Source organism: Salvelinus alpinus, chromosome 25, assembly GCF_045679555.1.
Source record: "Salvelinus alpinus chromosome 25, SLU_Salpinus.1, whole genome shotgun sequence".
Lineage (NCBI taxonomy): Eukaryota > Metazoa > Chordata > Actinopteri > Salmoniformes > Salmonidae > Salvelinus > Salvelinus alpinus.
This window is the reverse complement of record NC_092110.1, coordinates 13,474,649-13,489,174: the sequence shown is the minus strand read 5'-3', so window position 1 is coordinate 13,489,174 and position 14,526 is coordinate 13,474,649. Positions and strand designations below refer to the sequence as shown.

The following is a 14,526-nucleotide window of genomic DNA, read 5'->3' as shown; positions in this document are numbered from 1 at the left end:
CTCTCCTCCTCTGAACCTTTTCCCTTTGCTTGTGGACTTCAGTGCACAACATATCAGCTTTCTGTGACCAGGCGAAAAACACTTTCTAAGCCAAATATATCATAACCGATAACGCGCTACACACAGCCTACCTACATTGTCGTAGCTACTAGAACTAACGCGTTAGTAAACCGGCTACAATCATGCAGTACAGTATAGGCAGCAAGCAGTTTAGCAGTTACACCAATGGGCCCCGGTGGCAATAAATTAGTAAAACCAAAAAGCTTACCTTGACTTGGAAGAGTTCCAGTGTTGGATAGCCATAGCCATCTACAGTAGCTAACATAGCATTCCTTTTGGTTTGAGCCGGGTGTTTGAGAAGGCTAAACTAGCTAGCTGCATTCACTAGCTAAGTTAAAGTGAACAAAAATACAACAAAATATAGCTATAGCTTGCTTCTCCTTCATTTTTAAAGATATTCATTTGTTCAAAACTGTTCAACTATTGTCTCTCTTTGAGTAAACTACACACCACATTTTATGCACTGCAGTGCTAGCTAGGTGTAGCTTATGCTTTCAGTACTAGATTAATTCTCTGATACTTTGCTTATCATGCATCTGTCTCAAAACAGGGGCAATGAAAAAAACTACATGTCATCTGTGCACTTAAATAGTGAATGGAGGACGCTTCTTCTGTGGTTCATTTTCATGCCAGCCAGGTAGGCTATTCTCCTGTTGTAAAGATAAGCTATGTGCTTAATTTTAGGAAAGTTGAGAAATAAATATAGAAAGCTGATGGGATCCTCCTCTTTTAATAGAGGCCATCACTCTGTTTTCTCGCGCAATTGCATAGCCTATAGAAATGTTGCGCATCATGAGCTCATGGGCTCTCGTGAAGTGTTTGATTAGATTTTCGATTACATTTGCATTGATGTCAGCGTGATTAGAGGGACAATAGAGTGGGAAAGGGGGATACCTAGTCAGTTGTACAACTGAATTCCTTCAACTGAAATGTGTCTTCTGCATTTAACCCAACCCCTCTGAATCAGAGAGGTGCGGGGGGGTGCCATAATCGACATCCACGTCTTCGGCGCCCGGGGAACAGTAGGTTAACTGCGTTGCTCAGGGGCAGAACAACAGATTTTTACCTTGTCAGCTCGGGGATTTGATCCAGCAACCTTTTGGTTACTGGCCTAACGCTCTAACCACTAGAGTGCTGAGTACCAGGCAGTTAGCAAGTATGGTAGGCTACTAATGACCATCAGCAGCATCAGAGCTTGAAAAAGTCTAATTACAGTGACTAAACGGTAACGTGGAATTTGACCGCCTGTGTGGCGTAATACGGTCACCGCAACAGCCCTAGTCATAATTACTGTGTAAGTCTATGGAAGGGGTGGAGAACCATGAGCCTCCTAGGTTTTCTATTGAAGAGGAGGACTGAAGCTAGCTGTCCTCCGGCTACACCATGGTGTTACCCTACAGGGTGCTGTTGAGGCTACTGTAGACCTTCATTGCAAAACATTGTGTTTTAATCAATTATTTGGTGACGTGAATATATTTAGTATAGTTTTATCTAAAAATTATAATGTTTTTAATTAAAATGACTGAGAAGGATGGTCCTCCCCTTCCTCCTCTGAGGAGCCTCCACTGTTTTGCAGGGCCTTCCGGTCGCGGGCAGTGCAGTTGCCATACGAGACAGTGATATCACCAGTCAGGATACTCTCAATGATGCAGCTGTAAAAGTTCCTGAGGATCTGAGGGGCCATGCCAAATCTTTTCAGCTTCCTGAGGGAGAAGAGGCACCGCCGTGCCTTTTTTTTGGCCCCCTCGATGTGGATGTGGGTGTGCACCTCCCTGGTTTCCTGTAGTCCACGATCAGCTCCTTCGTCTTGCTGACGTTGAGGGAGAGGTTGTTGTCCTGGCACCACACTGCCAATTTTATTACCTCCCCCCTGTATGCTGTCTCATCATCTGTTTCATCGTGTCGTCAGCAAACTTGATCAGGGAGTTGGAGTCGTATGTGGCCAACAGTCATGGGTAAACAGGAGGGGGCTGAGCACACACCCCTGGGGTCCCCCCGTGTTGAGGGTCAGTGTGGTAGAGGTTGTTGTTGCCTACTCTCACCACCTGGGGTCGGCCCATCAGGAAGTCCAGGATCCAATTGCAGAGGGAGGTTTTTCAGTCCCAGGGTCCCGAGCTTGGTGAAGAGCTTGAAGGGCACTTTGGTGTTGAATGCTGAGTTGTAGTCGATGAACAGCATTCTCACATAGGTATCCTTTTGTCCAGGTGGGAGAGGGCAGCGCAATTGAGATTGCATTGTCTGTAGATCTGTTTGGGCGGTATGTCAATTGGAGAGGGTTTAGGGTGTCTGGGATGATGGAGGTGATGTGTGCCATGACCACCCTTTTAAAGCACTTCATGATTACAGATGTTAGTGCTAAAGGGCGGTAGTAGCAATCCAGGTAATCAGGTTTATAGAATAAACTGTCTATTTATGTTTTTAATACTGAAAGCAGCCCAATTAGATACACACCGTACGTAATGTTCTGCTTCTTACTTCCAACACATGCATATGTTACGCCCCTGAAAAAGGGGAGAAATGATCACGAGAGTGGTACGGTATTGTTTACTCATTGAAACTTTTAGTGCAATCATTTTACAAAAGTAACACATTACAGAACAACAGATCTACAGGAAATAGATAGGTTTGTAGGGTACAAGGCTTATTCAAGTCACAACAGTATACGCTGTAATTCACTGAAACAGATACTAAATTCAATATAACTGTCAAGCACAAAGCTTTAACTCAGTAAACCATAACTCAATTTATCAACAGGCAATAAAGTGTTTGAAAAACCATTATACACATAACACCGCAAAATATCTTATTAACAACGCACATGTTCATTCACAATTGTCACACCCTGGCCTTAGTTATCTTGGTTTTCATTAGTATTTTAGTTAGGTCAGGGTGTGACATGGGTTAGTATGTGTTTTTGTATTTGTATAGTGTGGTTTGTGTGATTGAGTGGGTTTCATAGAGTAGATGGGGTTGTGTTCAGTGTAGGTGTTTAGTATAGTCTATGGTTGAGTGTTGTGTCTAGGTATGTCTATGGTTGCCTGATTGGTTCTCAATCAGAGACAGATGTTGTTCATTTGTCTCTGATTGGGAGCCATATTTTAGGTAGCCATGGGCATCATGTATTTGTGGGTAATTGTCTATGTGGAACGTTTGTAGCCTGTGTGTGTATGTGCACAACGTTATTTAGCTTCACGGTCGTTTGTTGTTTTGTATAGTTTGTTAAAGCGTTTCGTGTCGTGTTCATCTTCGTCGTTTAAATAAAAAGAGAAGATGTATTCATATCCCGCTGCGCCTTGGTCCTCATTCTCTCCAGTACACGATCGTGACAGAATTACCCACCATCGGACCAAGCAGCGGAAAACAACGCAACAGCAGCGATGTCAAGACTCCTGGACGTGGGAGGAAATTCTAGACGGGAGAGGACCCTGGTTACAGCCAGGGGAATATCACTGCCCCAAGGCAGAGATGGAGGCAGCAAGGCGACACGGGAGGAAGCCCAAGAGACAGCCCAAAAAAAATTTGGGAGGGGGGCACTTGGAGCAGTCGGCGAAGTTGAGGGGTGAGTCTGAGAGGGTCGAGGAGTTATTGGACAGATTGGAGGAGAGTGAACGAAGGGGTGATTATGAGACATTCGAAGAGTTGTTGAAGAAATTGGAGGAGAGTGAAGAGAGAGAGCTGTTGGTTTGGCAGAGTATGCATGGCATTCTCCCTGAGGAGCGTGTTAGCTGTCCAATGCCACCTGTGTCAGTTCCTCGTACTCAGCCTGAAACTTGTGTTAAAGTTCCGGAAGATTTGATGCCGGCTATACACACCAGGTCTCCAGTACACCTTCACAACCCGGTGTGTCCTGTTCCTACTTTTTGCACTCATCCTGAGATGCATGTCCCCAGCCCTGTACCACTAGTTCCGGCACCAAGCACTAGGTCTAAGGTGCGTCTCCAGAGCCCTTTACGCACTGTTCCTGCTCCCCGCACTAGCTTTGAGGTGCGTGTTTCCAGCCCATTACCACCAGTGCCTACACCACGCATCAAGCTTCCTGGGTGTCTCCAGAGCCCTGTTCCTCCTCCACGTACTAGCCCTGTGGTGCGTGTCTCCAGCACATTACCACCAGTGCCTACACCACGCACCAAGCCTTCTGTGTGTCTCCAGAGTCCTGTACGCACTGTTCCTTCTCCCCGTACTCGCCCTGATGTGCGGGCCCTCAGCCCGGTACCACCAGTACCGGTACCACGCACAAGGCCTATAGTACGCCTTGAGAGTCCAGTGTGCCCTGTTGTTGCTCCCCGCACTAGCCTTGAGATGCGTGTCCCTAGCCCGGTACCACCAGTTCCGACACCACGCACTAGGCCTAAGGTGCGTCTCCAGGGTCCAGTATGCCCTGTTCCTTCTCCCCGCACTAGCCCTGAGATGCGTCGCCCCAGCCCGGTACCACCAGTTCCGGCACCACGCACCAGGCCTACAGTGCGCCTCAGCCGGCCAGAGCTGCCCGTCTGCCAAGCGCCATCTGAGCCATCCGTCTCCCCAGCGCCATCTGAGCCATCCGTCTCCCCAGCGCCATCTGAGCCATCCGTCTCCCCAGCGCCATCTGAGCCATCCGTCTCCCCAGCGCCATCTGAGCCATCCGTCTCCCCAGCGCCATCTGAGCCATCCGTCTCCCCAGCGCCATCTGAGCCATCCGTCTCCCCAGCGCCATCTGAGCCATCCGTCTCCCCAGCGCCATTAGAGCCGCCCGTCTGTCCCGAGCCGTCAGAGCCGCCCGTCTGTCCCGAGCCGTCAGAGCCGTTCGTCAGTCAGGATCTGCCAGAGCCGCCAACCAGACAGGATCTGCCAGAGCCGCCAACCAGACAGGATCTGCCAGAGCCGCCAACCAGACAGGATCTGCCAGAGCCGCCAACCAGACAGGATCTGCCAGAGCCGCCAACCAGACAGGATCTGCCAGATCCGCCAGCGAGCCATGAGCAGCCAGATCCGCCAGCCAGCCATGAGCAGCCAGATCCGTCAGCCAGCCATGAGCAGCCAGATCCGTCAGCCAGCCATGAGCAGCCAGATCCGTCAGCCAGCCATGAGCAGCCAGATCCGTCAGCCAGCCATGAGCAGCCAGATCCGTCAGCCAGCCATGAGCAGCCAGATCCGTCAGCCAGCCATGAGCAGCCAGATCCGTCAGCCAGCCATGAGCAGCCAGATCCGTCAGCCAGCCATGAGCAGCCAGATCCGTCAGCCAGCCAGGATCCGCCAGAGCCGTCCAGCCAGGATCCGCCATTTAGTCCGGTGATGCCCCTTAGTCCGGGGCTGCCCCTTAGTCCGGTGCTGCCCCTTATCCCGGTGCTGCCCCTTATCCCGGTGCTGCCCCTTATCCCGGTGCTGCCCCTTATCCCGGTGCTGCCCCTTATCCCGGTGCTGCCCTTTATCCTGGTGCTGCCCCTTTGTCCGGTGCTGCCCCTTTGTCCGGTGCTGCCCCTTTGTCCGGTGCTGCCCCTTTGTCCGGTGCTGCCCCTTTGTCCGGTGCTGCCCCTTTGTCCGGTGCTGCCCCTTTGTCCGGTGCTGCCCCTTTGTCCGGTGCTGCCCCTTTGTCCGGTGCTGCCCCTTTGTCCGGTGCTGCCCCTTTGTCCGGTGCTGCCCCTTTGTCCGGTGCTGCCCCTTTGTCCGGTGCTGCCCCTTAGTCCGGTGCTGCCCCTTAGTCCGGTGCTGCCCCTTTGTCCGGTGCTGCCCCTTAGTCCGGTGCTGCCCCTGAATCCAGTGGGGTTAAGTTGGAGGGTGGACATTTGGAGGAGGCTACAAAAGCGGGTAGTGACTATGGTGGGGTGGGGACCACGACCAGTACCAGAGCCGCCACCATGGACAGACGCCCACCCAGACCCTCCCATAGACTTTATGCTGGTGCGTCCGGAGTTCGCACCTTAAGGGGGGGGTTATGTCACACCCTGGCCTTAGTTATCTTGGTTTTCATTAGTATTTTAGTTAGGTCAGGGTGTGACATGGGTTAGTATGTGTTTTTGTATTTGTATAGTGTGGTTTGTGTGATTGAGTGGGTTTCATAGAGTAGATGGGGTTGTGTTCAGTGTAGGTGTTTAGTATAGTCTATGGTTGAGTGTTGTGTCTAGGTATGTCTATGGTTGCCTGATTGGTTCTCAATCAGAGACAGATGTTGTTCATTTGTCTCTGATTGGGAGCCATATTTTAGGTAGCCATGGGCATCATGTATTTATGGGTAATTGTCTATGTGGAACGTTTGTAGCCTGTGTGTGTATGTGCACAACGTTATTTAGCTTCACGGTCGTTTGTTGTTTTCTATAGTTTGTTAAAGCGTTTCGTGTCGTGTTCATCTTCGTCGTTTAAATAAAAAGAGAAGATGTATTCATATCCCGCTGCGCCTTGGTCCTCATTCTCTCCAGTACACGATCGTGACAACAATCGACATAAAATGGCAGCTACTCTCAGTACGAAGCTATTCTTCGCTGCAACCGAGCAGGGCTCATGTTACTCTCTGCAAACTTAACTCACTTACTCAATATGTTGCTAAGACACACCTTAAACACTCTTGACATGTTAGCGAGTTATTACATTTAAATTACTCTTTTGTATCATCAATAACGTACCTGAAAAAGGGGAGAAATGATCACGAGAGTGGTACGGTATTGTTTACTCATTGAAACTTTTAGTGCAATGAGGAAAAGACTCCGGGAACTTGAGTGGAGACCAGAGCAATCGATCTCAGGCTCATAGATTAAGAGCATTTAGTAGATCACAGATTAACACTTTTACCCACGACAAAATAAAGTAATCAACATAACGTTTACACATTCCTCTCACAATTCGTACCCTTTGTACGCTTGACGGATTTTAACACAATTATATAAATGTTAGCAATCTCTATCAACTAATACTGAATGCATGATCTTCTTAACCTTAGATGTTTTAAGATCCTCACATACTATGAACTTACTAATACTTTTTAATGCATAACAGGCTATGAGTATTTCCTTTAACCTGTCACACATATATATTAGAGGGCATGTGCAATGATGTGTAGAAAGTAGTGCTCTGCTGAAGATGTGCTGTTTACTCCGTCTCTCTCTGTATATGTGACAGCAGGGTAGATAGATCCATATTCACGAGGGAGTACTCATCACTACCACCTGACAGCATGGAGGAGAAGGGAGGAGGTGTTTACTAGGCAGGCATGGGTTGGTCTTGTATTTCTATATTCCCATCAAGAAGGCTACAAGTGCTGAGGCAATTTCATTCTATCGTTCATTCTAATCTACGATTCCCTCTTCTGAAATAGCTCTACTTCAGCAGAAGTGCAGAATTTAAAGGTCCTTAGGGAAATATACAAATATTTGTAATTTCTACAGTAAGTCCTTATTGTATAACGCACATAAACATTGTGATTATATAATGGAGAAAATGGAGATAATATACTACTTTGTTTGGGTACTTGCTACAGTACAGAATAAGGAGACAATGAGAGGTAGTAGGAGACTGTAGTTCTCTAATGTTAATGCTCTGCCTCTGACATAGAGCAGGAGAAAAAAGTCAGGGACTTAATAAGACCTGAGATCGGAGAGAAAACAAAATATAAAAGTCTTCCTGTAGGTGACTGTCTCCGCGGACGTTCGCTAAGTGTAGGAGGAAATGCCAAAACACTAGTATTTTAAGTTTGGCCACACACACAACAAACCACCAGACACTTTGAACAGTCTTCGTAGTAGAGGAAGTTGGCATTCCTGTAAGAATGTGCTAAGTATGGGGTTGTATGGTGTGAGTATTGACTGTGATACATTAATGTTGTTGATATTATGGACTAATCTGACATTTGCTATGCAGCCATCTTTCATCCACCACTCAGTAAAGCCCTGATAGTAATTATTACAAAGGAAGTGTTCCTTATGGATGTGCCCTGTGCCTGGACAGTGGGTACCCAACCCTTCAGATTTACTGACTCTGACTCTCACACACCTGGCCAGTTCAGCAGTGCAGAAGTGCTGGGGCGGACCACGACTGCTGCCTGCCTTGCACGCCACAAGCACACAGCTAGCCATCTGGACAGTGGAAAACCCTGAACACCACCCCACCTTGTCCTGCCTAACTCCTCAGTGTCCCTCCCTCCCTCCCTCCCTCCCTCCCTCCCTCCCTCCCTCCCTCCCTCCCTCCCTCCCTCCCCACCATACATCCTCCTGCCACTGGTGACCTTCAAGGTTCATCTGAAGAGGTTGGCACAATCATCAGGCATTTGCTCTCAAGTACATTGCATAACCCATGCTGTGTATGGCACACACAGGGGGCGGCCGTTTACGCCATGATGAGTTTATAGTGGCAATTAAATGCAGTCAAGACACATGTTAGGCCTATGGTTTTGTCTTTCCATCAGCTGAGGGCTTAGTGTGGCATGGTACTGTCCTCTTTACTGTATGTAGCATGTGTTGAAAGACCAAAGACAACACAGGTTATTCCATTGGTTCCAAGATATCAAAGGGCTTGACTGTGGTTGGTTCTGGGTTCATTTTGTTCACCATTTGTCTGTTTAAGCAGATTAACTACACATTGAGCTGTATGGAATCGCTATGTAGCCTACCAGTTAAAATAACCTACCCTATACTCTGTCTGTTTCTCTCTTTGTTAGCATTCCATAGACGCTGTCAGTGCAGGAGTCAGTCCAATCGGAGACACGTCTTACAACTCCAGTCACTGGGATCTGGGCAGTGCTTTCTTCTTTGCTGGAACCGTGATCACAACGATAGGTAATCTCCATCACCAACCTACTAACTCATTACTTGCTCCTCTTAACTGAGTAGAATAAAGCAATATCACTTTGACGTGAAAGTCACCTACGGGTGCCGTGACTCGCTAATTCAAGTGCAGTTCTGTCAGCATTACACTACTGTAATGTAATGTGTGCTATTTATCATGAGCTTGCTGGGAAATGGATAAAACAAACGTAATTCACAGGATGTACTTTATGCTAATGTCTGTGTGTGTGTGTCTTCACAGTACATGATTTACTGACGATAATAGCATCCTATCGGGAGGTGGGAAGGAACAGTGGCACCAGGGTGTCTTTTTAGCATAACATATGAATACCATTTCATCTGTTTACACAATTACACTGCTTCTCTCACTTTGGAGAGGGACACACATCCCACCGTGCTGGTTTAGATGAAGCTGTGCCTTAGTCATCCCTGCCCTGTTTTGTCTCTCCATTTACTGCAAGTTGTAATTCATGTCATGTTCTCTGAGCCCAACCTGATTATTTCCTCTCTTAGTGCTTATTTACCTCCGACCTCCAACTGCAGGAATATAACACAGGCTTTACATAACAAAACACCACTGTGACAGGTTACGGGAACATAGCACCCAGCACGGAGGGGGGGAAGATCTTCTGCATCCTGTACGCCATATTTGGCATCCCGCTGTTTGGGTTCCTCCTGGCTGGCATCGGAGACCAGCTAGGAACCATATTTGTCAAGAGCGTCTTGAGGGTGGAGAAGATATACAGGGTAAATTGGATTACTTGAGAACTTTGGGTTTTGTTATGTACAGGGGGATTTACTGGAACTGCATAAGCACATGATGCTTTCAGAGATAAGTTGGTTATAGTTAACTTACAATAAGTTTATTCAAATTAATTTAGACACACCATGTTTGATTACTTATTTTGTGAGGAAAGGGGTCTTTGAAAATGAGTATTTGGGGCATGTTATATACAGATGTAGGATCGTAATTTGAGCCAGTTTGCTACAGCAGGAAAATAATCCTGCAGCAACAGGACATTTGAAAATATTATATTATAATAGACATTTTTGTAGGGCTTGATACATTTTTCCTAAACCAATATGCTACACACAGTGAAAACCAGGCATATTACCTCCAACCTATAATCACCCCATTCTCTGTGAACAGCAAAGTGAATAGGGTGATTACAGGATGATACAGTCATCCCTGTAAAAGCTATGTCTGTTATCCAGGTATTATACCAGGCTCAGTGAATGGTTTTGGACTCTTGTCCCCCCCCCCCCCCCAAGGAGTCAATACATGAGTCAGGCTAGCTGAGGCTGAGATTACGATGTGGTCTTTGTAGTGAGGGCAGAAGTGTTTGATGTAGTGTGGGAGCAGTGGAGGTAGAGGGCCAGGACCTGATTGAGATTCTGTGAGCAGTCTGTATGTATCAACCATCTCAGAGTAGGAGTGCTGATCCCTGTCCATGTAATCTTGTTTATTGGGATCTAAAAGCCAAAATGTAGAGCTAAGCCCCTCTTCAGACTACTGAAAGCCCCAGGGGACTTGAGTTTCTGTGACATAAGGGGAGTTTGGGAATTAGGATTTTCCTGCTGGATGAATGGAAGGGTGGTTTTGTATGGTTTTCTTGGTGCCTGGGGTACTCTGGGGTGTTTTGGCTAATAAATATTGATACATGAAGTAATTGATGAAACTGCATCTCTTCAAGCCTACTGTCTTTGAGCTGGAAATGTACTGTGAATAGCTAACTTTTATCAATCATTTTTTGACAACTTTGTGATTGTTGACTTACTGTCGTCCTCTGACCATGTCTTGTTTGTACTGCAGCAAAAACACAAACAGATCAGCCAGACCAAAATCAGAGTCACCTCCACCATACTCTTCATCATAGCCGGGTGCATAGTCTTCGTCGGCATCCCGGCAGTCATTTTCAAACACATCGAGGGATGGACGACTCTGGATGCTATCTACTTTGTCATCATCACGCTATCAACGATTGGCATAGGGGACTATGTGGCAGGTATGATAGTGTTACGGTATAACAGGTGTATGTACTGTGACTTTAGTTATCTGAAATTATCCATTGGATTCTCCATCAACTCAAAGTTTTATTTGCTTGTGTTTTGTTGTGTCTGCATTACATTGATAATCCCTTGAATAATGATGCTAAAAGTGACTGCCGGTAATTATATCTCAGGAAGACTTATCCCGGGGAATATTATGGCTAGAATAATCCAAAATAATGCTGATATAACATAAAGTCTCTTCAAAACCCAATTACAAATGTTGTGTTTGTCAAACTGAACCTTTCCACCTCCCTTGTCCTACTAATCTGTCTGTAATTAAAATATTTTTTGGGTGGTAAATGTTTTATTGTTGACAATAACTTGGTGGTAACAGGCATATACATACATACATACATACATACATACATACATACATACATACATACATACATACATACATAACTGTAACAACTCTTCCTCTGTTGTTCCAGGTGGGGATCGGAAGATCGAGTACATGAAGTGGTACAAGCCTCTGGTCTGGTTCTGGATCCTGGTGGGCCTGGCCTACTTCGCTGCTGTCCTGAGCATGATTGGAGACTGGCTCAGAGTGCTGTCCAAAAAGACCAAAGAGGAGGTGGGTGCTGCTCATTACATTACACTGCCTGTCATTACATTATCTAAAGCAGTGGAAACTAAAAGGTCACTCCTTACTAGACTCATCTCTTACCCTACCCACCTTTCTTCCGTGTCTGTTTTGCTATTATGCCATGTTGATGCCCCTGTCTGGAGCCCTTGAGACACTCCCGACAGACAGCTGTGTGTGAGAAGTGGTTAGAGATGCAGTCATTAGTGTTCAGGCTGACGTGTTAATAGTGAGCTTACTAAGCTATTTATCTGTACACACAGTATGGATGGATACTGTGGTATTGGCTTCCCATGGAAGGAGCTAGGCTTTTGTCTGAAGGGGAATTTGTAGAAGATCCAACAACTGTGATGTAATGCACCCCTTCCACCCTCCTGTCTCTGATGACTCTCCATCTTTGTGTAATTGCAGGTGGGGGAGTTCAAGGTCCATGCGGCTGAGTGGAAGGCCAACGTGCGGGCCGAGTTCCGAGAGACGCGGAGGCGGCTGAGTGTGGAGATCCATGACAAGTTGCAGCGGGCCGCCACCATCCGCAGCATGGAGCGCAGGCAGCTGGGCCTGGAGCAGAGGGCCCACTCCCTGGACATGCTCTCCCTAGAGAAGAGGGCTGTGTTTGCCAGCCTGGACCAGGGCCGCTTCAAAACCTCCTCCCAGGAGAGTATCGACACCAAGCTGAATAACTTGAGGTCGAAAGGGGCAGGGGATCTTTGTTATGACCAGCGGAGAGGCAGCGAGCAGACACAGCAGGCCTCGTCAGAGGATAATCTCTTCAACCTCCGCTTCCGCTCCCTCACCAAGCTGGCCAAGAGACACAAGAACCGCGACCTGAAGAGGAACATTCCTGAGGACGTGCGGAGGGCCTGTGAGGCGATGGAGAGGAGGAGGGAGGAGGAGGGAGTGGAGAAGGAGGAAGAGGTGGAAGAGGTGGAGGTGGGGGAGGAAGAGGAAGGGGGCGAGAGGAAGGAAGGCAATACCAGCTCAACGAATATAGAGTATGCAGACGAATGCTGAGGCCAAAGAAAGAGAGAACGATAGAATGTTGGAAGGAAGAGAGCTTGAGCCCCAGAAAAGTCCCTATTTTGATGTCTCAAATTGTGCCTTGTTGTTTTTTCTTTTCAGAGCACCCTACTTCCTATCCAACCCCACCCCACCCCCAACCGACAAAAAAGCAGACGCAATGTGGGATAGCTTCTCTTTTTTACCCAAGGCTTATGTGAGCAAGTAACCCAGTGAACTCGTGCAGGGTTTCCTAAACCCGGTCTGGGGACCCCCTGGGTGCACGTTTAGTTTTTTGCCCTAGCACTTCAAATAAGATGAGTTGGTTATTTGAATCTCTGTAGTCCTTGGGTAAAAAACTAAATATGCACCGTCCTAGTGAAATCTTCACCAATGATATTGAACCTTACTTATTGATATTCATTTCACACAAGCTATACTTTCAGCCCTGGCTGATGAACGGACTGCAACAAATATGACTTAAGGGGGAATTGGATCAATATACAATGTGTGCATTTACTGAAATAAACTGTCAACAATTATTCCTACATTGGTTTTGAAATGTAGCCCAAGGATAATCTACTCATATTTTATAACAAACAACCCCTACACTACACTCTGATTGTATATGATTTTGAAACAAAATTGGTGTACCAATGCAGTCAACATGAAGTCTGAAAACTTGAAAGCTCAGGGCGAGCTGTCCTGTTTGTTGTAATTTTAACTAAATGAAATGTACTGAATTCACTCTGTACTGTTAGTGGAACTAGAAACAATTAAGAGATGTTAAGGGCTGGGGTCAATCTGATCTCAAAGGAACGATTCAATTTAATCTACTTTTACTGATAAGGTTTTGATGACCATTGGACCCAGTTCATTCTGCACATCATAGGAACGATTTATTAGTGTGACATTTTGTTACTTTATTCTGTCATTTAAGATTGATTATGAATTTCATGTTTTTTATTAATTGTATTTTACACAGCATGTCTGTGTACAGTATCTATGTAATATCAATTTCTGCAATTCATTTTTTTTCACAGTAAAAGAGAATACAATTATATTTGTCCACCATACGCTACATGTACGTATGTGTTAGTGTTTTTCCCTCACACAATCAGATCAAGTATTGCATTTACCTATACTGAGGCAGGAACTTTACCTTATGGGTTGTAGCCACTTTACAGATGACTAATGTTTTTGGTCCTTTGCTATGTTTTTGTCATTGATGTGCTTCCTAAAGCTTTACCTACTGGGCAAAAACTATTTGAATCAATGTTGTTTCCATGTAATTTCAACCCAAAAAATCTACGTGATGTCATTGAATGAACGTGAAAAACTTGTTGCATTTGCAAAAGTCATCAACGTAAGGGAATTTCATTTTTTTTCACTCAACTTTTAACTGTGCCCAGTGGGTACTCATTAATCAAAAACACTAATTATGTGAATGGTGGTAACAACTTTTACTCTGTCAAAAACAATTACATAATGGTTTTAGGTATGAATGAGCTAGCCTTTCCATTATTTAATAAGGGAACACATGATTATTGGATTTTTGGTAGTCTAGTTATGTTCCTCTACGGTGGAACATTGAATTCTGTCTTTGGTCCCTCTGGTCTTCTGCATAGTCAAAGAAGGAACAGATGCTGTCGGGACTTAGGCTCACTCATCATATCAACAACAACAACAACAACAATAACATATTGGATTGACTGAAAAGCTTGTAGTCCTGATAATGAATAATGTAAGTACTGGTTGTAACCTCTATTTCTTGAATTCTATCATAAAAATGGCTTACCATGATAATGACCTTTCTAAGAACCAGAGTGGTTTTCCTTGCTCAGTCTTTTTTGTGCAAACATTACATCAAATGAAGTGAGTGCCTTTCTGGGAATAAATATCACTAAGGAAAATTAAGCTGATGTTGTGAAATGGCTTCTTATCACTCGTGTCATGTGAGACTCCCAGAAGTCTCTTAAAGTCCCCAACCGCCATTATTTCCAAACTTGTAATTAACAGACTTAAAGAGACCATAATTAGATTTTCTGCTGAAGGAAATGATCAGATTTGACTTCTAGAATAGAT

The 14,526-nt window shown here is 45.8% G+C and overlaps 1 protein-coding gene across 2 annotated transcripts in view; it reads left to right on the top strand.

Annotated features, from left to right (window-relative positions):
- The window catches only part of LOC139553395 (potassium channel subfamily K member 10-like), a 48,342-nt gene extending 34,095 nt beyond the window's left edge, over positions 1–14,247 (top strand). For both annotated transcript variants that reach the window (XM_071365675.1, XM_071365674.1), the window contains exons 3-7: positions 8,684–8,801; positions 9,397–9,557; positions 10,624–10,816; positions 11,294–11,436; positions 11,857–14,247. In XM_071365675.1, the coding sequence (XP_071221776.1) occupies positions 8,684–8,801; positions 9,397–9,557; positions 10,624–10,816; positions 11,294–11,436; positions 11,857–12,456 (1,215 nt within the window). In that variant the 3' untranslated portion in view covers positions 12,457–14,247. The remainder of the gene's footprint in view (positions 1–8,683; positions 8,802–9,396; positions 9,558–10,623; positions 10,817–11,293; positions 11,437–11,856) is intronic.
- Positions 14,248–14,526: the final 279 nt, after the last annotated feature.